Below are 24,953 nucleotides of genomic sequence, written 5' to 3' on the forward strand. Positions count from 1 at the left end.
TATGTTTCTCTCTCTCTTATTTTTGGCCAGACGCGTACATGCCCGGGAGAAAACATTAAAAGGCCCACGAGTAACAGAAAGACAGGTTAGAAGAAAAAGAAGGGGTAAATGAACATAATACATGAGAGAAAGAGAAGAACGGTCACTAGAACAGGCGTAACCGTGACAAGCGCCAGTTCCGCCTGACCTGATATCAAACAGTCGTATTGTACAGTTGAGGGGACAAAGAGCAAAGATGGAAAGGTTAAAGAGGTCAAAGAGATGATAGAGATATTCTGGGTGGCTGAGGATGCAAAGGGTGGACCGGCCGGGCCTCTTAGATGTAGTCACGGGCAGCCTTCTGCAGCTCAATCAGTCTCCAGCCACGGGTCTCGGGGTTGTTGACTTCGTCCGGGATTCGGGTCATGCCGATAGCGTATGTCACCAGCTGAACCTTGTCCTCCATACCAGCCGCAAGCTTGCCAGTCTTCACGTTGCGGTAAACATGAACTTCCTGGGCACGACAGGTAACAACAAACACAGGAATGTCACCAGGGTCCAGGAGACGAGCATGAGAAACGTCAACACCACGAACATCTAGAATGCGGCCATCTGAACGCAGACCGGCTGTGGTGTATTGCTTGGCGAGAGCAGCGTAGACAGAGAACTGGGCATCCGAAAGCCAGAGCTTCAGGGTATCAATGTCACCCTTCACATATGCATCTAGAACTTCTGGAAGCATATATTCACGCAACTCACGCAGGAATTCCTCCATTTGGAAATTGGGGTCAATTTCACGGAATTTCTTGACGACCTGAGCAGTTTCATTTTCAGCAAAGAAGCCACCAATGCGATCCGTAATACTGCGCGCTGTGCTGATAAGGGGGTTCTCAGACTCCTCGTAAACCTCTCGTGCTGTGAAAAGCTTCTGCATCACAGGGCTTGAGTCGCGGAATGTGCGCCAGGATTCTTTCCAGGCAGCATCTTTGTGGATGGTGACATTGGTACCGGCACTGATGCAAGTTAGTCAAAAATGGAACAATTATTCATATGGAGACCGCATGAGACTTACTTGGGGTCCTCGACTGGAACCTCGACCTTCGTTTTAGTTCCGGCTTTGGCTTCGAACTCCTCGCGGCGTTTCCGTCGCTCTTCCTTTTCGACCCACCCACCATAGCGAGAGCTACTGCCATCGTCGATGGCGTCTTTAACACTTTTGTAAGCTTCGGTTTCACGAACAGGTCTGGTGGCCTTCTCAAGGCCTGCACCCGTGGCATTGACACCCTTGCGGACGCCCTTCACGACCGGAGTGTTCCAAGTCCATGCCGCACTCTTTCCAATAACCTGACCGGTGGATTTGAGAGCTGCCCCAGTACGGGTTGTGGCTGCCCCAGATGCCGCCTGGTACGCTTCACGAGCACGCTTAATGTTCTCGTTTTCCGAGAATTGATGCGCCGAAGACGCCAGAGCTTTTGTGGATTCGTTCCACTCCTTGGATGCCTTGAACTCGGTCTGGAGAGTTTCGCGGAACACTTGCCAAGGAGACTTATCTCCGTGAGGTGGCGGTGGAGGAGCATCTTCTTTTTTCTCCTTCTTCTCTCCTTCTTCGCCCTCTTTAGATTCCTGATTTCCAGATTGAGACTTAGACTCCTCGCCCTTCTTTTCCTCCTTTGGCTGTTGCTGTTGTTGGAAAAGGGAGTGGGCAACGTGGAAAGATCTAGTCAACGGAAGAGCGGCGAACGGCGAGAGGAGCTGGGACACGGGAAGGTGAGAGTTCTGAATAGCGCTGCAGTGGCTAGAGGATAACTTCAAAGTTTTAGTCGGTAAAGCCGAGTATGAAACGGCCCGAGAGCTTTGGATGCCTTTGAGGACCGGAGCGCTAGGCCGAGTAGCAGCCGCGCGCGCGGCGGTTGATAGCTTGGTTGAAATCATGCTCTGTGATCAAGAAAGGAAAGGGGGCGGAGATTAGGAGGAAGGTAAAAAAGAAATGATTATATATAGGTATCCAGCCCAGCCCGGATGTTTCGGGGTAAAGATTTGAGGAATGAGGGTTGGAGCCGGGGAAGAAAGGTGAGTAAGGGAAAAAGTTGAGATGCCAAGACTTCGAAAAACTTCCAGTGGCTCCCTTTCCGCCTCTTGTCTCCGATCACGGCTGCCAACCCGACCTACGCCAATTCGTCACTGCAATTGCTACCTTGTAGCTCTGCAATCCACTTTTTGTGACCTCAAGATTCGCAGCATTTGAATATTCCACCTTTTACACCGATCTGCTACGTGCTATACTGTTGCCGACGCACCGGCACCGTGTCGCCGCGATGAATTCTTTTTCCATGAACACACTCGCGAAATCATTGCCATCAGTATGTCGGCAACCCAAAGCCCAGAGAATTGACATGGCGACTATTCGACCTTTCTCTTCCACCTTGAATGCTCCTGCTGTTGCGAGGGATCGTAGCAGGTCGATCGAAAATCAAATCTTGAATCGCGGCCAGGAGAAACCCAACGACTCTTCACCACTATCCGCCATTACGAAAATGCTTCAAGGGAAAGGCTCTTCTAGCTCTCCATCTCGAGTTAGTTCCGACTATGCCAGGCTCGCCGAGAGCCTTGAGGCCGATATGATGAAAAACCCCTACGCCGATCGTGCCCCTCCTCACCACCTCCACGTCTTCTGCCACAAACACAACACCATTATCACACTGACACGGCCAAATGGAAGCCCGATTATGTCCATTGGTTGCGGTCAACTCGGTTTCCGAAAGGCTGGCCGTGGTGGTTTCGACCCAGCATACCAATTGTCCGCTCATGTCATGGGTCAGATCCAGGAACGCGGATTGCTGATGGAGCTTAAAAGACTTGAAGTTGTTTACCGGGGGTTCGGGAAGGGTCGTGAGGCATTTACCAAGGTACTTCTTGGAAATGAAGGGCGTCACATCCGAGGGATTGTCAGTCGAGTGACCGATTCAACCCGTGTCAAATTCGGTGGTACTCGTAGCCCGAAGGTTCGCAGACTGGGTTAATCGAAGAACATCCAGCGTTGTTCCGTTTTTATTCCTGATCGCATCCTGATGACCAGGAGTTTTTGCGACTCGTTTCATCTCCTTCGAGGAGATATGTATTGAAATAGTGCCTACTTCTCAAGGCCCATGATACTATATATTGTACAATAGCATTGGCCCTCAAATCTTGAAATTCTTTTCGTCTTGTCTTACATTATTCATAAACTTCTGAACTCGAACAAATAGTCCTAGTCGTCTATCACTGTTGATTGCTGTATTTTTTGCTCTTTTAGAGTACAAAGTCCCTGACTTGCCAAGCCCGGTATAGCGTGTAATCAGCTCCCGCAGCGATCACGTTCTCGAACTTCACTGCCTCAAGCCTCCGTATTGCACTTTCACGCGCTTTATTTTATTGTTCCTATCGCGTCTTTCTTTTCTGTGAATTGATCTCAGTAATCTGTTTTATATTATTGCGGAAACACTTGGCAGTGATCTTTTACTTCTCGCCATTATTCCCGGGCTGTTGCCTGCATTCAAATGCGCCGGAGCTCTTCCCCGCGAAACGACCATCACGCCACATAACCTTGAATCCCCTACGCATCGATCGGTCTGATACCAACGGCTTGATGATTACTGGCTTTTCTCTACTGGGCCGTCCAAAACCGTTTGGATGCACCCTCTAAATCCCTTTCTCCGCGCCTTCTTCCGAAGCACTGTTCCGGGGCAGTGTATACCCGTGGAGAATCATGTAAGTCTTCCTCGTATTTACCATCGGTCGACCGGAAAGTCTGACCAATGTCAATGTATTATCTCACAGGTACTTCTTGTTCCCACAACAGAATCCCTGGTCGGTTCGCGAGACCGGGAGTCCGGCATATACTACTCGGATTTAGTCGCGTCGGAGGAATTTCTAGGAAGCCATGTGTTACGAATTCCGATAAATACAGGCTCAAAAGATGGAAAAGAGGAATCCAATGTGCGCGACAATAGAGGCAAAGCAAAACAGGTCACGACATTCAATGGAAGGACGGTTATAATCAAAGAGAACTCAGTATACAGCAACAAAGGTAGAGATAATAATGAATTCTGAGATGAGTTGTTCATTACTAATTTATTGATGATATAGGTTTCAAATCCTTGACTCAAGCTCAACTTTTGTTTGACTCCTTATATCACACATCCTCGAATGAATCGCGACCTTGGCTCATATACTTCATCTCCCGTCCATTGATCGGTTCGTTCGACTCGGCTAGAATTGTCCCCGCAGTCGTGCCAGGGACCAACGCAAAGATACTTGAGTCCCTCACCTTGAATACAAAAAGTGTAAATGGGGAACCTGTCGGAGCACCGCAGAAGCAGGAGATCAAGTCTCTTGGTGAGTTGCTGGCCAACTTTCCAATGATCGCAAGGCAGATGCAGCCTGGCCTAGAAAGATTATTCCGCGAATTTGGAAAAGAGCTGGGGAAGCCATTACCGCCCCCTCCATCAAGATCACCTTCGGCATCCGGTAGCGAACGGAGTTACAAATTATCACGCGCCGAAACTTTGGTAGATGAGAGCTCGTCCATTCGCAGTTGGTCATCTCGCCGTGGAAGACTGCCCTTCAACTCCGAGGAATATTTTGAGGATGATGAGGACCTTATGCGCCGGAGCTTGGAAACTGCCGTAACTGCTGCCATCGATCTGTTTCGACTAGTTGACAAGCAGCAGCTTTCACTTCTTGGTGCCACAACTGATCTTACAGGCCCCTTGGTGGAGCGCCTCATAGAACGTTATGTTGCGGAGCAAGTTCACGAGCCTCTCCTGTTTCCTCGTTTGTGTGCATTCCGACAACCCGAGGATTCAGAACTAGACAACAGGATTCGATACATGGAAAGCATTGACATTACTCAGGTTGGGATTAGCGTGGAAGGAGGACGCGAAGGGAAGAGAGAACTGATTCGTCGACTGGGTCGAGGTGTGGAAGAATTTCGAAAGATGGGCGATGCCAAAAGCCCACATGAAATGCTGAATACCTTGCTGGAAACGGTCAAAGTGATCTCTTATCCAGGTAGCTATAACCAAGTGGACGGACTGGGAAGCGAAAAGGGGCGCTCCCCTCTTACCATCAATGCCGATGTTTTGGTTTCATTGCTCCTGGTAGTTGTGATCAGGTCACAAACCCGCCACTTGCAAGCCCGTTTACTCTATATGCAGCACTTCATTTATATCGATGATGTGGATAGCGGCGAGATGGGGTATGCGTTGAGCACATTTGAAGCAGTCTTGATGTATCTGGTCACTGATTCAGCTGGCCTCCGTCGGGCAAGTGTTCGAAATCGACGACTATGGCAAGCCACTAAAACAGGCCGAGTCTCAGATATGAGAGGCATATTGGAACCTAATGGAGATCATCAGTCTATTGATGAAGTCATTCCCCATGAGCCTGAACGAAAATCCGTTCTCTTCCGAACTGAGAACTCCGAGGAACCCGAGGAATTTGCTCTTGAGACATCATCTGTGTACAGTAATTCGGTACTCACAAACGGCGAAGCAGTATTGGATGATACTACGTCAGAAACGCCTCCTCTCTCGCATGTCTTCCCATTTCAGACTTGGAATGGTTCCTCTACGCCAAGAGACTACATTCGTCCGGTGAAAAAAGTTTCCATGGACGTTCGCAGCCTTTCAGAGTCATCGGCCATTTCATTCATTTCCAGAACCACCACAATTGGATCCATGGCAAGCGGTATCGAGGGCGATAGCTCTATTGAAACCTTGACAAAAACGCAAGACCCAGCTGGCGATTCAATACCTATGATGGCCGTGGAAAGGCGCCAAACAGAAGCTCTGAAATACCTACTGAGTCTGGAAGAATATTACCCCACAGAAGATATTCTTGAAGACACAAATGCCGATGGTACAACTTTACTGAATGCAGCTGTACAGCTTGCGCATGGCGAAATTGTTGAAATTCTTTTGAATTTTCTATTCAGCAAAGCTGATAATAGTATGATCGCTATGCACTTAACCAAGTCCGATGTGCATGGGCGAACCGCAGGCCATTATCTTTTCAGCACACCATCTCTTCTTGCCCGGCTTGGTGGCCTCTTACCCTGGCGACAGAAAGATAAACATGGACAGACCCCTCTTTTTGCGCTTTGTCGTTCGTATGATCATCCTGAATACAAGACCTTGGTTCAGTCAGCCTTGACAGCAGCACAGCAGGCGCAAAGTAATGGGAAACCTCTTCAACTAGATGATCATGTTGATGCGAAAGGCAATACATTACTTCACATTGTAGGAGATCCTGAAATCACAACTCGGATACTTCAGCAGAGTGATTGTGATCCCAATGCTACCAATGACAAAAAATTTACGCCCCTCATGATGGCAAGCAAGTACGGACGCGTGGATCAGGTGCGCATCTTATTCATGGATCCGAGAGTGGATGTTTATGTCAAGGAAACTCGTGGATTGACAGCAGTTGAGCTCGCCAAAGATGACGAGGTTCGAAACAGAATCGATGATCTCATTCTATTGTCCCATCCACCGTCAACATTGGGGGATCCGTCTGGCCGTGTCACAACTGTTGTGCGATCTTTCTTCGTTGAAGATGCAACAGTGCGATTCATTCTTAAATCTGGCGCGCCTCACACTTCATCAGAGTCGATGGCTTCTTCGCGACCAGGCTCAACAACGTACACTGTGACAACATGTCGGCGCAGCTTTCAAGATTTCGAGAACCTAGCAAAGTGGCTCTCAGTGGAGCATCCTGCTTCTTATGTACCATCACTTTCCGACTTCCGGAATCCGTTCCAAATCCACTCTAAGCCATCTCGATCCGTCCTCCATGATCTTCAAGAAAAGCTTGACCGTTTCTTGAAAACTTTGCTTACACACCCAACATTTTCTACTCACGAAATGCTTTGGGAATTCTTCCTTGTTCCGGAATTACAACCAGAAATGATGGCAGACCGATCACGAAGCAAAGCAGCTGTTCTAACTGAAACCATCGCCGATGAATTCGCGCCAATATCAATTGAAGGCACCCGTGATACAGAACAATTTGTATCACACGCGCAGGAAATGGTACGCGGTGTACATGTCAAAACTCGTAGCGTTATTCGCCGTGGATATGCGCTCCACAATAGTGCCTCGGACAGTGCGGATGCCGTTGCTTTATGTTCATCAGTTCTTGCTACCTTAAAAGAACCTACGAATGCACTTCCCCAGCTATACATCGATGCCTTTACTCGCTACGGTGCATGTCTCTCGACCTCAAACTCCGATTCATCCCCACTTCTCCACTACCTTGCTGCTCTCACTGCCATCGACAATACAACTGTCGCCATTCTCTCATCCCTCTCGCGCCCTCTATCCCTTATCTCAGATCTTGCTTCTACCAACCGCAATATCTCGCGCTCACGCTCCTCTTTGCTCTCATCCTCACTTCCCCGCAAGTTCAACATCAACCTCCCTGGTTTTGAAGAGTCACGACAAAAGTCTGTCCGCGATCTCGAGAAAAAGATCCAAGAAGGAGAAAACGAGTCATCACGGCTTGCAAGAGAGGTATCGTGGAACAAAGATGTTGTCGTCGGTGAATTAGCAGGCTGGACCACCTGGCGTGAGAAAGTTGGGCGCGAAGCAATCCGCAATTTCGTAAAGAACACCCTCGTCCGCGAAAAGGAACGAGGCAAACGCATGGAGAGATGCCTACGCTCCGTGCGCGAGATGAAAGAGATGAAGTCATGAACACCGTTGGATTTTGTTTGTTGAATATGGTTCCCATAGACCCGATGATAACTGAGATCTCCCCGTCGATCTGACAATTGTTTTGAATTATGTACATTTCATGACGGACATATGTTCGGGATTTCCTTTTCTACTCTTCTTTTTCTTGTTTGCTTTTGCGCTAATTCATTCATTGCTTTTTCTATTGGGAGTTATGCCTTTTTCGTGCTACTTCTTCTGGTGGCTTCGGGCGTTGCTGTGGGTAGGCGTTAAATACACCCCACCAATGTTCCATATATTTACGCACAACTATGTTAAGATAGGTCGCAAAATAAGACGCGAAGATCAAAGCTCAGATGATGTTTCTGGATTTTTAAAGAATCAAAACTGCTCATTGTCTCAAATTGAGGTAGCACAAGCCCAGGGCAGTCAGGATACCCGTATGTACTACGTACACTTATCATTGAGAACCTGCAAAAGAAACCTTGGAAGCTCAAGGAGATCGAAAAAAGCTATTGCCGGCCTTACTTTGAAGATTGACTGGATTATTCACGTACAGGGCTATGTCAATTGTGCTTTTTATGACCAACATCTCAACCTTGGAATCGCGGAAGTTATGAACCCAAGGCTTCCAGCTAGGAAAGGGCGCCTGAATAGTTGAATTGATTTGGTAGTTATCAAGGTGATCCATACAGCCTTTGTACAGATGATTAATAAATCATGTATTCGAAGGACCCAATTCCCTTCAAGCGACGAGCTTCATTCAATTTACCAGAAAAGTGGCCCCTCACATATTCGATAACCGTTGAAGCTGCTGTGGTAGGTCAAATGACTATGCATCAGAAAGTCGAAAAGAACCCGACGGAGTTGACGGAATAGAGGGTAATTGCGAGGACTGCCCAGAGACACCCGATAGTTCGATGGGAGACTGAACGGAAGACGGGCTACGACGGTGAGACTTCACTTGCGCCCTTCGCGAAGCAACATTCTGTTCCATCGCAATTGGAATTGAATTTCGAGCACTAGTAACAGAATGCCGGCTGGAAGTTCGTGACGCATCGGAGGGATTTGAGCGAACAATTGAATTAACGGAACTGCGCGGATTGTTCAAAGAGGGAGGGACAGACTGCGAGGTCCTAGAGCTAGAAGTTGGCAGCTGACTGAAAATCGAGCTAGGTTCCGTGGCACTGGTGCCTATAGTACTATTCGTGGAGGATGTGGTGGTCGTCCACAGCATCGAAGACCGGGCTGTTGGAGGCACCGTTGATACCATAGATAGACGGGATGAAGATGCGGGTAGCTGGGTAGAAGAGTTCGATGTTGTCTGTGTCAGACCGGAGATCATCAAGCTTGGCCGAGATGCCTCTGTCGATACCCTAGTTAGGGAAGTGAGCTTGCTGAGACTATTCGATGACGCGTCGTAACTTCCACGGTATAGTCTGTTCGTGGATTTTTGACGATCTGCTTTATTAATGACGAATGTAAAAGAGGGAGATCGGCTGCGACTGAACATGAGAGAGGTTCGCTCTGGTTGGACATCTTTCATGAGAAAATCGTGGAGCGTCTTGCTTGTATCTTCGGTTAGAGTGAGGTTTGAGGTATAGAATGGATCTTGGCTTTCATTTCGCATATACCGAAGTCGCCGAGTGCGCTCTCGTCTAATATACCACACTATAAGGAAGACCAGAGCCAAGAAGGTGATTGTTCCAAGTATGGTGGCAGCAGCAATTGATGGGGTTTTAGCGTACGTCCAGGTGGAGTCTTTACGCCCATGCAGCTTCGAACCCGAGTCTTTGTGAGAGATGGCTTCTGGAAGACCATTTGAGAGGAAATTGTTTTGGAATCTCCTAAGATCTTCGACTTCACGCTGTTCGTTGTGGTGGTTCAACACAGGTATGCTGTCTGGCACGGCGGGTCTGGTCACTCGCCGGAAAGAAAGTCCATTGGTGTCTGCTTGCTGCAGGAGCCTATGCCGACGGGAAATCATTGAAACACTGCAAGCAAAGAAAGTCATGGAAGAAGTCAGTCTCTGAGCTTAGATTATCCGGGTCTGTCAGTCGCGAATCGCGTTGTGGTGATTAGCTTCAAGCGGTTCACAAACTTGTGATCCCACACTCACAGGTAGAGAGTCGATGTATCAGAAATAATGAAATATAAAGGTATGCAGAGACTAATGTTGCAGTTTTGAAAAACCTTTGAATGCTGCGATTATGACTCTCGGAACTGAAGTGAGCGCCTTGAATTCAAGTGCCATCTCGGACGGCAAGAGCAGTTGTATCAACGGCAGCCATGGATCTCGAATGTGACTTCCTTGCGCTGAAGCACCTCCAAGATTGTTGCTACAAATATTCATGGTTTTAATTCCTTACTGTGAGGCAATTGGAGTCTGTTATGCATACATCTTATACTGTGGATGTATAGTTCATCATCCACCTTCGAGGCTTACCTTGGCATAATCTTGGCACCGAGGTTAATCGAGACTATACAAACAAACATCAACAGCAGAGCTGAAGACACCCATCGTCATGCAAATCAATCCCGTTTTTGGAATTATATACACAAGACGATATGAAACATGCGCCGTCTTTAGCTTCAACGTTAGCTCCCCCCAAGCTTATATAAGCGTTGCTTTTGGTGACATTGCCTCTTCGACATTGCAACCCTGGAATACATACATGCCAGTGAACCAGTGGCTCCAGAGCAACTCAAAAAACAAATTTGTTTATCCTGTACAAAACATATAAAACATCGAAATCTACGAATATTTCAAGCTATTGAGCACAACAATCCGAGTCATGGTCAGTACACATGAACCACCACCACCCTACCAGCCCCGGGATCCGTCCAACCCCGCTGCGACATCGGCGACCAGGAACCCAGTCATCTTCTGCATTGGCTGTCCCCTGCAGCGTGACTATTTCATAACGCCCGAATCCCAAAGCGGGGTCTCAATCAACGCGCAAGCCAACGAATGGAGCCTGAAACCAGATCTGGCCTTCTACCTAAACGATGCTTCAAACCGTGAATTAGCCTCATGCGATTTCAAGGAGAAAACTTGCTCTGCCGATATAACAATGACAAAGACTTCAAACGGCGACAAAGAGACTCTTTGGTGGTCAGCTATGGATCAGGAGACTCTAATGACCACACAGTACCGGATTATGGCACGAGTACATGATGCAAATCCACTTAATATCGCTGGGCTCAGCTTGACGAGTCCGCGACCTTTTATTTGGGGAAGCTCGTCGGGTTGGAAATTGGTTGATGAGTTAACGGGGAATGTGGCTGCTATTGCGCGCGATGTGGAGTTGAGTGCTGGTAAGTATGGCTCAGTAGAGATTCTCATGTCATATGGGGATAACTTCACTTTGATAGCTTTGACTTCTTACCTCGCCATTTGTGAGAAACTGAAGAGAGAGGCTAAGAAGCATCGGATGTGGTAAACTTGATGGAAATCCGTACATATGATACACCTGGGCATGTACTATGCACACGACCTCGGTATTTAGAATCGAATATTAAACATTGATACACAATTAATGGGTCACTGGAGACGATTTTACAAATCAATTAATGGGCATATCCAAATTTCTTCATAAAAACAAAATACATGTCTATGTTCCTGAGTTTCTAGAAGCTAGTGAACTTCGAAGTGTATCGTTTGTTGGATCACATTAGGTGGATTGACCAGTCCCTCCATACTCTCGGCATCATCCTTGAATGATTCCCGCCACCCACTGGTTACCTCAGTGGAGGTTCCTGGACTGAGAGGGGCCCTTGCTGGATATGACTTTCTCATGGTTGAGATATTATATTTGCCACCCTTGGAAGTTCCGTCGGCTTCATCGTGAATGGCGAACGCATAGACATCGGGTTGAAGTTCGACAACTAGGCGTCCAAGCGATGGGAGAGTTGTTGTCATTATGCTGAGATTCATCATGACTCTGTACAATATGTTAATAACCTTATATTGGTGATTTTGAAGCGGTCGCTCCGAATTAACAACTTGAATACTTACTGGTCCCACACGGTAGCGTTCGTGCTTGCCCCTAGTTCCCAAATTAGTATGTATAAAATGACATATAGTAGAATGCTCTCCTTGATGATCAACATACAGAGTATATCGGGCGAACCAAGCATTTTAAGAGTATAATGAACTTCAATTCCCGTAGCACCACAAACCCTAAAAAGGTTAGCCATCATACTCTAAGTATTCCTTCAGGATATTGACTTACAAAAACTTGCTGGCGATGAGCGCCATGATTCTGAATCGTTTCCATCGAGACAACTGCACTGTTCGGAGCAGCATGCATGGAAGAATCACGAGAGCAACATCGGTGATGATATTGAAAGTTGCGATCGTTTGAAAAAGTGCGGCCTGCAAGCAATCTGTTGTCAGCTCTATGTCTCATTGCCAAATTTCAAACAAAATTTGTCTTACCTGATTTATACATTGGTCCGATGAGCTCCACAGCCAAGGAGTTGGCAAAGAGCATCGCAGAGCCAAAGCCAAAATGGATCCGACTGCCCATGCAGTAATAACCCCCATCAATGTCCAATTTGCCCATGAAAACCGGCGAGATGTCATCGTACTCTTAAAGAGCAGTCCCAGCGAAAGTTTACTCAACGCGATTGTTATTATGAGGAGAATTTGTGCAACATATTCATGCTACAAAAATTTCTTCAATTAGTCTCCCTGTGAAGGAACATGACAAATATGAGCTTTGCTTTGGGAATACCTTCAAAAATTGGAGGAATTTGTGGTTTGTGACTGTTGAGCGCTTCCGGCCGAGTCCATCAGAAATCGCTAGTTGTACAAATATACTTTGTAATATCCCTAATAACTATTCATTAAACAATATATTAGCGACTGTCATTCATTGCTGTCCTTGTAGAATGATTTCAGAGGCACACGCGGGGGTACATACAGCAGATGCCCCAAGCAAGATATCGTCGGAATGTATCACGCGACCGATATACCACCGAGTGAACAAGCGAGTCACCACAATAAAAATACTCAGCACCAAGAGTGTATACACCGCGACAGCCACATATCCTCCATGATCCTCATCAGAAATCTCAAAAAGAGGAGGCAATGTGCCCGCCATGCTGAAGCGAGAAAATTGACTCCCGCAGTCCAAAGATGAGGGGACTCAACTTCAAGAAGCACAAAAGCGATAACAGGTCGCAGATCGCAGATCGGCGGTATGCGTGTATTTGACAGGTTCGTAGCGGCGTCGTCTTAGCGGCTGTCAGATCATGTCACGTCGTACTTATTCGGAATGTGCCCCTGAACTTTAATCAAGTGCTTGTTGTCCACCATATCCACATATACGAAGTACATTTAGGATGGAAGGATGTTTTGTTGGAAATCTCCGCTTTTTTGTTATCTTTTCTATGTGCTCATCGGTCGTTCGTATCGAATGAACAGTGGATTCCATTCGTAATGATCCAAGAAATTCAATGATCCTTTATCGTGTGCAAAAGTATCTGGAATCTCGTCGGAGTCCGGCCGGAGTGGCACGCAGTGTGAGCAAGGATGTTAAGGGGTCTGTGTGTTCCCAATCATTTCATTGCGCGCATAAATGATTCTAGCGGCCCCGGGGGGCTTATAGCGGGGAGCTTTTCCACTTCGGTACCGATCCCTTGCCGCTATTGCCTTCCTGGGTATAACTGAGCACGGCACAGCTCGTATCTAACTATGCCACGAGTCAGCCGCAATAAAATATAGTGATACATACTTAAATCAAAAGTGAATTGGAGCACGAATAATGCTAGAATAAAACTCAATTGGGCGTTCTGAAGGGCCGAGGCCTTCAAGATCGGAGAGATAGTATGGATAACTATACTTCTAACACATTTTCAATAATCGACGCTTTGGGGATTCTGCCCTTGAGCCTCTTAAGCTATGAAGCCTTTTACCGAACTTCGTGATTTTGTTTATCAAAGAGTATTACATCATGATACTTTGGGCAGCTTACTGTTTTTGAAATTATCGCCATTTAACGCCTAATTTACATTTCCTAGCGCTATAGGATCAATTCTTGATCATAAATGGAGCTGAACCAACTCCAAGAAACTTAAAAAAAAACCATGAAATGATAAAAATGAATGAAAACGTTTTCTAACCCTGTGGAATTTTTGTTCTTCTTCTTCTACAGCAGAATGTAGCTTGTCGTCCCGGATGAGATAGGCATTAATATCCTTCAAGTTACTTTCGGAAATCAACAAGTATGCTGAATTTGACAAGGGATTTTACCAGAGCCGGAGGTCAGAGGTAAAAAGGAGAGCACTGCATCGATTGTAGTAGACCTTCTGAAAGCTACTGGATTCGAAGTTCAGCGCGAGATAAGTAGTAGCCATCGTGTGATAAACCCTACACAATGGCCGAGGTCCAAGGGTGCTTCTACCAATCTTCAAGAATATAATCCTACCCTATGTGAGCAAATGAAATCCTTGACGACGTATTATCCCAGACCTCGGGAAGGTCACCCTTCCTGGTAAACTCGTAGGTTTATATACTACTAGTATGTAGTGGAATGGTTGCCGCCGCTCAAGGATAAGCACGAGCTAACTCGGGTTTTCTGGATGGGGTTCACAAATTAAATTAGACCTTATTTAGATTGTATACTTCTTCGGCAATAAAATACTAGAAATTGAATGCGATATATATGCCCCTGGCAGGATCAGCAAGCACATACTACTGATGGCCAGCCCTAAGATGGTCTGAGGTCTACTCGGTCCGCTCGGACCTCCATAAAAGCAGCGGAATTTCAAACACAGCAGCCCCACCATGGAAAAAGCAACTTTAGTATCTCATACGGACCACAAAGTCAAAGTGATTAACTTTGGCGCTCGCGTGGCCCTACCTAATGCCGAGCCCCAGGTCCAACAAAGCCACCTGGCGCAAAAAAGCATCAGTAGTGTCATGTATAGAGGTTAGCTTGTTACATATACCAGCTGCTAGTTCTTTCAAAATGAGAGAACAACAGCCCAAGCCATGTTTCACAATCCGAATTGGCTTCTGATGGAATGCTATCACGTATCTGTCACTGGCTGGGCCTCGGGGAGTGACGGGAACCCCGGAGTGGTAGAGACCCCCGAACAGAGCACTGAAGCCGCAGCAAGTGGAGCCGGACAATTAGATCTAGTCTCCTCCGCCAAATCATTGTCTCTTGATTAATCCAGGATACATGTGGCGTGCACTACCAAAGTTTGTAGACAAATCAGAACCCATGATCGAGTCGCCCCAAGCTCATGTCTTAACTGGGTCCCTGTATCTAGGTATTCCGGATCACGACCCAAATAGCCAGTATCTCGTGCGCATGGTTCGATAAAACGCGGCCTTACCGAGCTCGGCACCCCTCAAACTCTTGTTTGAGACTGGACCCCTAGTCAATCTTTGCATATACTCTTGGTGTATGGGGTGGATGGGATGGTCAATAACTGCATCAAAAATTCTTGAGATTGTATTCACATTCTCACAAATTAAGTGCTGGCTCTTTTCAGCCGCGCTTACATCTCAGGAAGACTCTGATAAGAAGGTCCATTGTTCATAATGTCGGACCAGGGTATCGAGATGAGCAGGCTGGGCGCCAAATCTGTTCAAGTGAGTGTGTCGCACGCACGATCGGGCTCTGATGGTGGTTTCCACGGTGGTGTTTCCACGTCAAGATCAAGTAAAAAACATATGGAAGTAAGTGTTTCCCCCACCGTTGTTAATGTGGAAAGAGCACGGGAAAACTGACATGAGTTTTCCTTAGAGAAAATTTGGCTCTTTATCAATTCTTTCGCTGTCACTAACCTTGCTATCTTCGTGGGAATCCGTGGCCAAGTACGAAAGCCCCAGAAAACATTTTCTCTCTCTCATTTCGAATGCGCTGACCCCCGAACAGTAGCTTTGGGTCTGGACTTTTGAATGGAGGCCCAGCAGGCCTTGTCTGGGGCATGGTGCTGTCAATAATAGGTACAATGGCGTTGGCTTTGTCATTGGCCGAGTTATCGTCAATTTGTCCCCGAGCAGGAGCACAGTACCACTGGACAGCAGTACTAGCCCCGCCAAAGATTCGCTCGTTCGTGACATGGATGCAAGGCTGGATCACTGTTTTTGGATGGCAGGCGGCGACGGCCAGTATTTGTTCCTTGGTGGCAACAACAATTCAAGGAATAGTCATGTTGAACGAGTCCACATACGCTGCTCGGCAATGGCATGGAACCCTGTTAATGTGGGCAATTGTCCTTCTTGCTGGTTTCATCAACATCTATGGCATCAAGATCATGCCTGCTTTGCAGATGTTGGGTGGGATAATGCATATCGTTTTCTTCATTGCAATCACGATTCCGCTCATTCTTCTTTCTCGTCGCAGCAGCTCCGAATTTGTTTTCACTGAATTGTTGACATCAGAAGAAGGGTGGCAGTCGAAGGGTGTTGCCTGGTGTCTTGGGATGTTGACAGTGACATATTGCTTTCTCGGTAAATTCATCAAATATTTTACCCCACAACACCTTGAATATGCACTGAAAATTATTGAAATTTAGGCTTCGATGGTGCGATTCACATGAGCGAAGAAGTGCGGAACCCAGCAATGGTCATACCTCGCATCCTGATCCAAACAATTGCCATCAACGGTTTAATGGCATTTGTGTTTCTCTTGGTCATTCTGTTCTGCCTCGGCAATATGAACGAAGCTCTCAATCCTCAATACATCTATCCTACAATTGGAATTTTCAAACAAACCACTCAGTCTGTTGGAGCGGCCACCGCGATGCAAACTGGCATCGTTATTATTGGTATGGTGTCTAACACCGCTGTGGTCGCATCCGTCTCACGCCTTACTTGGGCTTTCGCTCGCGACGGTGGACTTCCTTTCTCCAACTATTTTGCTCACGTAAGAGATATATTTCCTTTTAATACACCTTTACAACCTCCGCTAACAGTCATTCAGGTTGATCGCAAATATCGCGTACCAAAACGTGCCATCTACCTCGTCTGCGCCGCGGTCATTATTCTCTCAGTTATCAACGCTGCATCAGAGACTGCTTTGAGCGCTATTCTCGCCTTATCAACCAGCTCTCTATACGTTTCATATTTGATCCCGGTTGTCCTGATGATCATTCGTCGACTAGACACCAAGCGTGGACCAATCGAATTTGGACCTTGGACACTGGGACGCTACGGCATGGCAATCAACGTCTTTGCCCTGTCCTTTGGTGTATTTGTGTGCATATTTGTGCCATTCCCCACACAAATTCCAGTCACAGCTGCAAACATGAACTGGTCTGGTCCTGTCTTCATTGGTGTCTGCATATTGCTGGTTATGGACTGGGTGTTCCGGGCGAGGAGGAAGTATATTGGGCCCCTGCAGAATATTTTACAGCCAGAGGGTGAGAGAAGTCACCCGTAAATGGGTGTTTGGATTTAGTTTATTTTAGACTTAATGATCACTAACCTAGAATATGATCCTAATACTTATGATACCCTTTTGATCCACTTTAAGCTTGTACATACCGAGCGACAATCATCTTACCCCCCCCAACTACTCAGTATTAGTTTATGTCATTGACTCATTTTCTTTCAATTTAGCCGATCATTAATTTCGAACCCTTGGCTTTATACTAGGCACCTCTATTAACCTTGGAACCTTACAAGTTTCGGTGCAAACTGACTAATCTCACAAGGTTCTTATCGACACCTACGTCATCACACGGTAGTCCCTATATAGGACCCTCTCGCACCTTAACCTTGACGTACCTACCAACCCAAGAGTTTCCAAGAACTTCGTACCTTCAGAACTTGGGGACACTTTTAATATCTGAATTTCCACTCAAAAATATCATAAAAATATCACATCCTCTTCACCATGCCTCTTGTTATTCCAGGCATCAACTCCTCTATGGGCGATAAGTCCGAGTGGGTCAACAAATTGATGGGCAAGAAGCTCAGCGACTCAGCTAGTAACGAGACGGTATGTCGGCAAGAGCCCAACTTTGATCATGCAGGATACTTTCTAACATACCGAACTGAGTATAGGCATTCGCCAAGAAGGATCTCCCCGAGTCCCACCGCATACTGGAACATGATTCCATGGCGACTGCGGATCACCAGGATAATAGGTATGGAGTTGGAGTTTCAGCCTGAAATGGTCTGTCTTTAAACCTGCTAATAATTTTTCTTTCTATTAATAGATTAAATATCCACCTTGATCGCGATGGAATCGTTCATAATGTGACCTATGGCTAGATCTGCGATATGATCTCCACACATACGTGCCTATATTCCAATAAAGGGATTCAGAACTATCTTGCTCCAAATAATGATTGATGAGACTGAAGCTGAAACTCTTATCTACTGTATCTTTCTACTCTTTATTTGGGAATCACTAGGCCCTTTCAATACGATTTCGGATTGCTTGGTACCCGGCTATGTAGCGTGCCTTTCTATCGGCTATTGACGATAAAGAAAAACTTCATTGTATAATCCAACGCTAGAGTTTCTTTTCGCAAGATTTCTACTATCGATGATAATATGCACCAAGTTTTTGTACGATGATATAGATGAATTCTGCCTAGCAGACATACATAGTGGAGATGAGGTGGATGCGAACGCGGAAAACGAAGACGGAGGCGAAAACGAGAGCGAGACGACACACCACTCATCTATAGTGAGGCTTGTCTCCTCTGTATTTTTTTTCTGGGTATAAATATGGTGATTTCATCGAAAGATAATATTTATTTTGCTACACCTTAAATGCACGTCGTTTGACTCATCATGAAGTTGAAGTAATCATAGATTCGGGAGTTTTATCATTAAGGAGTACATGAGAAAGTTCCATGAATCTATGTATATTATCTATACGCAAATCAAACGATAATTTCCCTAGCCTTACTCAGGCTTCCACCTCAACAAAGTCAAAGAATGCTTAGGGAATGTGTAGCTGCCCTTTCCATCCCAGGAGGACTCTTGAATACCAACCTCCTCCTGTCCCTTCATATTGCAGGCCTGCACATCCTGTCCAGTAACAGTAAAAACCTGCGCCTTACTCGAGATACCTTCAACCGTAGTTTCGAAGCTCTTTTCCTCGTGAATATTTACCACGGCCAAATTGGCAAAACCATCATCCCCAAGGGTGGCACTAACATCGAGCCAAGGGGTATCCATAGCTCCACGCAACCACTTAGGCGACGTTTCACCTTCATACGTTCCACAAGCAACATGCGAGGCAACAGTGGAGCCACGCATATATTTCGAAAACAGATAGAGAGGCCACCATGTAGACTGCTTGATAGTCTTCTCCTTGGTTGTCATAAGAGGCGAAATGACATTCACGGTTTGCGCAATACAAGCCATGCCGACGTCACGGCTCTTGCGAATAAACACGTTGAGCCACACGGCTACGGCCAATGCGTCTGACAGTGTATAGCTCTCCTCGGCACCTTGGCTTCCTTCTGCGCGGATGGGATCCCAAACATTCCACTCGTCGAAGCAAATTGTGGGGCGAAGCTGCTCGGGTGGCACTCCATTTTCGATCCGCGCAAGATCGATCAAGGAGGATGTGATTTCGATTGCGCGCTCCGCAGCTAGGGGAGCTGTTGCGTTGGGGAGATGGGAGGATGAACATGTGTACAGGTGGATACTGTGCATGTCGATTAAGGGCACAGCACTGGTGGAGAGAGCTGAGTGGGCGGGGAGGAGACAGTGCTTCAAAGTGTAGTAGTCCCAGGAAGCAGTACCGTCTTGACCACAAAGAATAAGAACAACGCTTGGATCAAGTAATTTGAGGGCTAAAATCAAAGTCAGATATCAATGTGGGTGAACAGAATCCTTATTTTGGGTGTCTAACCTTTCGCCCATTGTAATGCCTTATGAGAGTAGGCTTCCTTGGTCATCTGCTCCACTTGCCATGGTCCCCACGTTTCGTTTCCAAGTGCCCAGTATTTGACCTGACGGAAATTAGCTTCTCAATTATTTCACAAAATTTGATATATCTTACATTGTAAGGCTCTTCACGGCCATTCTTTCGGCGCATATTAGCATAGTATGTGTTACCAGTGCCATTGCAGTATTCCAACCATCCCAGAGCTGTCTGTTCTTAGTATTTATTTCACCCTCAAAACCAGACACCAGCCACGTACGTACCTTCATCGAGTGTGCCGGTTCCAAAATTGAAACAGAGATAAGGCTCAGTCCCAAGGACCTCGCACCATTTCATGAACTCATCTGTTCCAAACTGATTCGTCTCAGTCCCAAGCCAGGCTAGTTCTGGTCTAATTTTATCAGCGAGGTAAAAACAAACAATTCAGATTTTGAACTTACCGAGAGGGACGCTGATCCTTAGGGCCAACACCATCTAGCCAGTGATAGGTAGCACAAAAATTACCACCGGGATACCGAACGACTGGGATGTTCAGCTCCTTCAAAGCTTCCAGCACATCCTTGCGGAACCCATTCTCATCCGCAAGCGGACTACCTGGCTCATAGATGCCTCCATAGATGCATCTTCCCATGTGCCTATCAACAGTTCGTTAATATCTTCAACCTCAAATTCAACCCCAAGACGAAATTTGATAAATGACCATCCAATCACGCCACTATAACTTACTCTGTAAAGCCAGCATAGATGTTCGGATTAATCTTGGAGACCGGCCGAGAAGGATGAACAGAAATGACCGGGGTAGCCTGGTCGTTCAATTTGGTGAAAGAAGTCATTGTTCCAGACTGAATTGTACTCCAAGTACTTTTTCCACGGTTTACTATTTACTCCGATGGTTTTGCAGTGGCTGAAAGCTATGAGCAATTCTTGTCCAGTTATGGTTACCAGATAATTATAATCACAGAACTGATTCGCAAAAGAGCGCCAGACCAGAAATAAAACCAATGAAGGATATAATCATAACCCAATTTATTTCATGCCCCTCACTATGGTACCCTTGAAGCGGCAAATCTCCTGCGGGGCAAGTGTCGAGGCCCCATGGCGTCGGAATCGCGCTCCCGAGCCTAATGGCATGGTCAAACGAGATAAACCTCATTTTGGAATAGTATCGGCATAGAATATGCATCTAAGGAGGCTTTAGGCATGGTAGCTCTGGTTTTCGCCAATGATGTCGAAATCTGGCCATGTATAGACATGAGTTGCCGAGTTTGAAGAGATATTCCATCAATCACGATGCAGGAAATCAAAACGCCACTAGTCCCGGTCCCCGCATCTTTAGACTCACCTGATATCGAAAGGCGTGAAAATTTCTAGACAAGATACCCAATCGTCAGGGTCCAAAATACCGAAACGTTAAATTACCTTGTCTATGTGCTAATTTAGGGATGTTTTGCGGGATCTGGGCTTGGAAGAAGCTCGCTTAAATCGTCGCAAGCTCATTGTAATAGAGTTAGAGGGCTTGGCTCATGGAGATTTCTCCGGATCTGAAATGTTGATTCTCATGTGGAATGCCGTTAAGATGTTGTATATAGAACGTCTCTTCCCCGTGAAGGGTGTCAGGGTTCCCCGTGGAGATCCCCAGATTACGCGTACCACGTCCCTGTTGATCGTGGGTCCCAAATTGACAGTCCCACTTTTCTTTTTTTATCTGAGAAGCTCACTTAGTTTTCGCCATGCGTCTTTCACCATCATGGTATCAGGTTAGAACTTCTAATTCTCCAAACTTTATTTACCCCAACTGACGAACTTACTAGTTCCTGGTTGGCGTGTTCGCCTCCTTGGGTTCATTTCTATACGGATGTATGTTGTTGAAATATCACATTGAATCCTCGGTATACAATTTCTAACAACACTAGATGATTTGGGTGTCATTGCCGAGGTTATTGTTTGCGAATCATTCGTAACCAAGTTTGCCACCAATAGCACGCAGAGGTTTGCTGCACCCTGCGACTGCAGCCATGTATTTCAACTACTAACAAGCAAATAGTGGTCTGGTTGTTTCTTTGTTTACCTGCGGCGCGTTTTTCGGCGCTGGCTTCGCAGGTCCCAGTGGCGATTACCTTGGTCGAAGAAAGACAATATGCTTGGGATGTATTCTCTTCTGCTTGGGAGGAGGCCTGCAGACTGGAGCCCGGACCATCGCTTTCCTATATAGTGGACGATTCTTTGCCGGGTTAGGGTATGTGGTGCCATTTGTATGCATACCACGAATTAGAGACAATGCTGATGAACATAACTAGAGTTGGCTTTCTCACTATGGTAATTCCACTTTATCAAGCCGAGATCTGCCATCCCAGCATTCGTGGACGAGTCACTGCACTTCAACAATTCATGCTGGGTGTGGGTGCTCTTTGCGCTGCATGGATCTCATACGGTACCTACATTGGCTTTGCTCCAACCAATGATGCTCAATGGCAATTGCCATTGGGATTGCAGATCATCCCTGCCGTACTGCTGGGTTGCTTGATCATGGTCTTCCCTGAGGTAAGCTATGAAATATAAGGACCCTTTCTAAGATTTAAAGTTTTCTAACCATTTCAGTCTCCCCGTTGGTTGATCGATCACAATCAACCCGAAGAAGGTCTTAAAACACTGGCCAGGCTTCACGCCCATGGCAATGAAAACGACCCCTGGGTACAAGCAGAATACTCTCAAATTCAAGAGAGTATCACCTTCGAACACGAGAACGAAGCCAAGTCGTACATTGAACTGTTCAAGAATCGATCTTCGTTCCGACGTCTTTTCCTCTGCTGTGCTCTTCAGGCTTCAGTCCAAATGACAGGTGTATCTGCCATCCAGTAAAAACTCCTCTGACAAAACATTGAAGAAACCCAATCTAACTCAAGACAGATACTACTCAGTGAAAATTTATGAACAAATCGGTATTTCCGGTGAAGCCACTCTCCGCTACCAAGCCATCAACTCAATCATCGCCCTGATCGCCCAATTCCTCTGTATCCTCCTGATCGACCGATTCGGTCGTCGATGGACCCTTATCGGCGGAAACCTAGGCAACATGGTCACATTTATCATCGCCACTGTGCTGCTCGCTAAGTTCCCACCGACAACCCAGAGCACTGGCGCTCACTGGGGCTTCATCATCATGACTTGGCTATACAACTTTTCCTTCAGCGCAACATGTGGTCCGCTGTCTTGGATTATTCCTGCCGAGGTATTCGACACACGAACTCGTTCAAAGGGTGTGTCTATTGCTACTATGACTTCATATGCATTCAATACGATGATTGGACAGGTCACTCCCATTGCGATGGACAGTATTCACTATCGGTTCTACTTCCTTTTCGTGATTTGCAACTTCACAAATGCGATATTCTTCTATGCTCTCTTGCCTGAGACAAAGAAGGTGCCGCTTGAGGAGATGAACTACATGTTTTCTCATGCACCGTGGATTGTACCTGGTACTAAGAAGGAGGATTACATGCCTCATGATTTGGAGCGCAAGGTTGAAGAGCAAGAGATCAAGCAGAATACGATGCATTACGAGTAGGGGGTATAGTAGCAGCCTCTGAGCTCACCTGCCATGATTTTATATACTATATCACGTATTGATGGCCCGGGGTACTAGTAGCAGCGCTGTGCGCGTATGAGGCTGTCTCACATTCTTTCGCCTGGGTGCAAAATAATTTAGCTCACGTTGGGAGGGAAGTGCTGATTATTCTATGGATACCTGGATGAAGCTCTAGAAATGAAATTGGCACTTTCAACCCAAAACCACATATCTTTAAACACGGAGGTCCAGGTCTATTTCCAATGATATGGAGTTGAGAAATCCTACAATATGCTATCTGGTAGAACACTATATAGAGTGATACACAGCCGTAGCGAGAGCATACCATTAGTTGAACACGTTCATAGGGGTTAATTATACATATTTTGCTCCTGGATGTTACAAAGGCAAATGTCACTTGAGCATTGGGTCTTAGCCAACGCAGTTGGACGGGTATTAGACTATTTTCCTTTGTTGTTCGGTTAAATAACCAAAATTTGGGCGGTTCTCCTTCTCTTGGTTGATATTTGTAACTGCTCGTGGTTAAATCATTCCGAGTCAGAGTCAGATCCATATCCGACCAGGCCTAATGCTGGCTTGGCTGGCTGTGGCTTTTCTCCAGCCTCAGACTTGGCCGGGCCTGCCGACGCAGTCTTCGCAGATATATCGGATGCCTTGGGGTCGGAGGTATTTGATGAAGTAGATTTCGAGGAATTATCCGCCTTTGTAGCGGGCGTGTTACCCTTGGCGGACTGTTCTGTCTTGGTGTCCTCAGGGCTGGGTTCCGCGGTGGAGGACTTGCGCTTTTTGCCAGGAAGTAGCAGGTCCTTTTTTTCACGCCGTCTCTTGCGTGCAGGTATAGACCATTCCTCCTCCTCCGCCGGTGTGACGTCCGATGAAGTTGGGCCTAGTGCCGACTTCTCAGCTTCCTCGCGGTGTTTACGGAACGCCTCCAGCTGATCCGCCGTGTCCTTCTTCACCGCTGCCTCCTGCGCCCGCGTCGACTCTAGCACAGAGTCCAAAAATTCCACCTCGTCTTCGTCCAGCGATCGAAATTGGTTCTTCAAGCGTGTTTTCTCTTCGAATTGTTCCTGCTTCGCCACTGTTTGCCGAACGAGCAATCACCCTAACATGTCAGCCGCCAAGCCTTAGGTCCAAGTCCAGCTGGTCTCGCACAAATAGGTCATATCCCATGGCTAACCCCATCCCCGCGATTGATTGAAAAAAGCAAGCTCACTTTTGTTCTGCTGGAGAACCTCGAATAAACTTTTCCCGTCATTCTGCTGGCCAATATCGGCCTTGCGCCGACGCTCCTCCTCCAGCTCCTGCTGCGCTTTTAACCATTCATCGTCTCGGTCAATTGGTTGCTCGTTGGTTCCAGCCGACACGAATCCTGAGGACATGACGACAGAAGGGTTGGTTTCGGGAAAATTGGGGAGATTTGCGTGTTATTCTTCCCGAGTCTCGGTCTCGGGTATAATGGGCGGTGCGAGTGGACCGTGTAATTATCCGGGCACCAGGTCACGAGCCAGTGAGACACACGGGATCGGGAAAAGGGAGAAGTGGAGTTACTCTCCGGTACGAAAGGGAATTGGACCGACGAAACCCGGGGCACGCAAGTGGATATGAGATGCGAAGGCGACAGAGCGAAGTTTCTGGAATTGTGTTAGTTACAGGATGGATTTGCGCAAAGTTCTTGGGTGTAGCGGACAACTGGAGGGGTCCGCGGGTATAGGCGGATACTATTGGATGAGATCAACGGTGGACCAATGGTTGAACTGGGAAAAAGAGCTGCATTTAGCCGGGAATTAAATCATGCAGAGT

At 46.7% G+C, this 24,953-nt stretch overlaps 11 protein-coding genes across 11 annotated transcripts; 6 read left to right on the top strand and 5 right to left on the bottom strand.

The window, feature by feature from the left end:
- Positions 1–316: 316 nt before the first annotated feature.
- Positions 317–1,911, bottom strand: tim44 (protein translocase subunit TIM44; the record flags this gene model as incomplete). The annotated part of the gene is made up of 2 exons (XM_056922871.1): positions 317–992; positions 1,052–1,911. The coding sequence occupies 2 exons, from the start codon at positions 1,909–1,911 to the stop codon at positions 317–319; spliced, it is 1,536 nt and encodes a 511-aa protein (XP_056780908.1).
- Positions 1,912–2,294: 383 nt separating this feature from the next.
- N7478_006658 (mitochondrial 37S ribosomal protein uS11m) lies at positions 2,295–2,999 on the top strand (the record flags this gene model as incomplete). Its single annotated transcript, XM_056922872.1, has 1 exon — positions 2,295–2,999. The coding sequence occupies one exon, from the start codon at positions 2,295–2,297 to the stop codon at positions 2,997–2,999; it is 705 nt and encodes a 234-aa protein (XP_056780909.1).
- A 649-nt stretch (positions 3,000–3,648) lies between these two features.
- Positions 3,649–7,712, top strand: N7478_006659 (putative VPS9 domain protein; the record flags this gene model as incomplete). Its single annotated transcript, XM_056922873.1, has 3 exons — positions 3,649–3,726; positions 3,796–4,045; positions 4,105–7,712. The coding sequence occupies 3 exons, from the start codon at positions 3,649–3,651 to the stop codon at positions 7,710–7,712; spliced, it is 3,936 nt and encodes a 1,311-aa protein (XP_056780910.1).
- An 811-nt stretch (positions 7,713–8,523) lies between these two features.
- Positions 8,524–9,705, bottom strand: N7478_006660 (uncharacterized protein; the record flags this gene model as incomplete). The annotated part of the gene is made up of 1 exon (XM_056922874.1): positions 8,524–9,705. The coding sequence occupies one exon, from the start codon at positions 9,703–9,705 to the stop codon at positions 8,524–8,526; it is 1,182 nt and encodes a 393-aa protein (XP_056780911.1).
- Positions 9,706–10,486: 781 nt separating this feature from the next.
- N7478_006661 (uncharacterized protein) lies at positions 10,487–11,134 on the top strand (the record flags this gene model as incomplete). Its single annotated transcript, XM_056922875.1, has 1 exon — positions 10,487–11,134. One exon carries the CDS (start codon positions 10,487–10,489, stop codon positions 11,132–11,134), a length of 648 nt encoding a protein of 215 aa, XP_056780912.1.
- A 194-nt stretch (positions 11,135–11,328) lies between these two features.
- Positions 11,329–12,799, bottom strand: N7478_006662 (uncharacterized protein; the record flags this gene model as incomplete). Its single annotated transcript, XM_056922876.1, has 6 exons — positions 11,329–11,635; positions 11,710–11,740; positions 11,807–11,874; positions 11,927–12,092; positions 12,133–12,283; positions 12,620–12,799. 6 exons carry the CDS (start codon positions 12,797–12,799, stop codon positions 11,329–11,331), a joined length of 903 nt encoding a protein of 300 aa, XP_056780913.1.
- A 2,863-nt stretch (positions 12,800–15,662) lies between these two features.
- On the top strand, positions 15,663–17,095 carry N7478_006663 (putative amino acid permease; the record flags this gene model as incomplete). The annotated part of the gene is made up of 3 exons (XM_056922877.1): positions 15,663–16,164; positions 16,230–16,579; positions 16,637–17,095. 3 exons carry the CDS (start codon positions 15,663–15,665, stop codon positions 17,093–17,095), a joined length of 1,311 nt encoding a protein of 436 aa, XP_056780914.1.
- Positions 17,096–17,551: 456 nt separating this feature from the next.
- N7478_006664 (uncharacterized protein) lies at positions 17,552–17,931 on the top strand (the record flags this gene model as incomplete). The annotated part of the gene is made up of 3 exons (XM_056922878.1): positions 17,552–17,656; positions 17,722–17,804; positions 17,877–17,931. The coding sequence occupies 3 exons, from the start codon at positions 17,552–17,554 to the stop codon at positions 17,929–17,931; spliced, it is 243 nt and encodes an 80-aa protein (XP_056780915.1).
- A 642-nt stretch (positions 17,932–18,573) lies between these two features.
- On the bottom strand, positions 18,574–20,397 carry N7478_006665 (alpha-N-arabinofuranosidase; the record flags this gene model as incomplete). Its single annotated transcript, XM_056922879.1, has 6 exons — positions 18,574–19,472; positions 19,532–19,631; positions 19,682–19,770; positions 19,828–19,955; positions 20,005–20,199; positions 20,291–20,397. The coding sequence occupies 6 exons, from the start codon at positions 20,395–20,397 to the stop codon at positions 18,574–18,576; spliced, it is 1,518 nt and encodes a 505-aa protein (XP_056780916.1).
- An 897-nt stretch (positions 20,398–21,294) lies between these two features.
- On the top strand, positions 21,295–23,129 carry N7478_006666 (sugar porter family MFS transporter; the record flags this gene model as incomplete). The annotated part of the gene is made up of 7 exons (XM_056922880.1): positions 21,295–21,321; positions 21,376–21,421; positions 21,478–21,553; positions 21,609–21,800; positions 21,862–22,105; positions 22,163–22,419; positions 22,472–23,129. 7 exons carry the CDS (start codon positions 21,295–21,297, stop codon positions 23,127–23,129), a joined length of 1,500 nt encoding a protein of 499 aa, XP_056780917.1.
- A 548-nt stretch (positions 23,130–23,677) lies between these two features.
- N7478_006667 (PSME3-interacting protein) lies at positions 23,678–24,532 on the bottom strand (the record flags this gene model as incomplete). Its single annotated transcript, XM_056922881.1, has 2 exons — positions 23,678–24,231; positions 24,367–24,532. The coding sequence occupies 2 exons, from the start codon at positions 24,530–24,532 to the stop codon at positions 23,678–23,680; spliced, it is 720 nt and encodes a 239-aa protein (XP_056780918.1).
- Positions 24,533–24,953: the final 421 nt, after the last annotated feature.

Source organism: Penicillium angulare, assembly GCF_028827245.1.
Source record: "Penicillium angulare strain IBT 27051 chromosome Unknown utg000004l_segment0_segment0, whole genome shotgun sequence".
Lineage (NCBI taxonomy): Eukaryota > Fungi > Ascomycota > Eurotiomycetes > Eurotiales > Aspergillaceae > Penicillium > Penicillium angulare.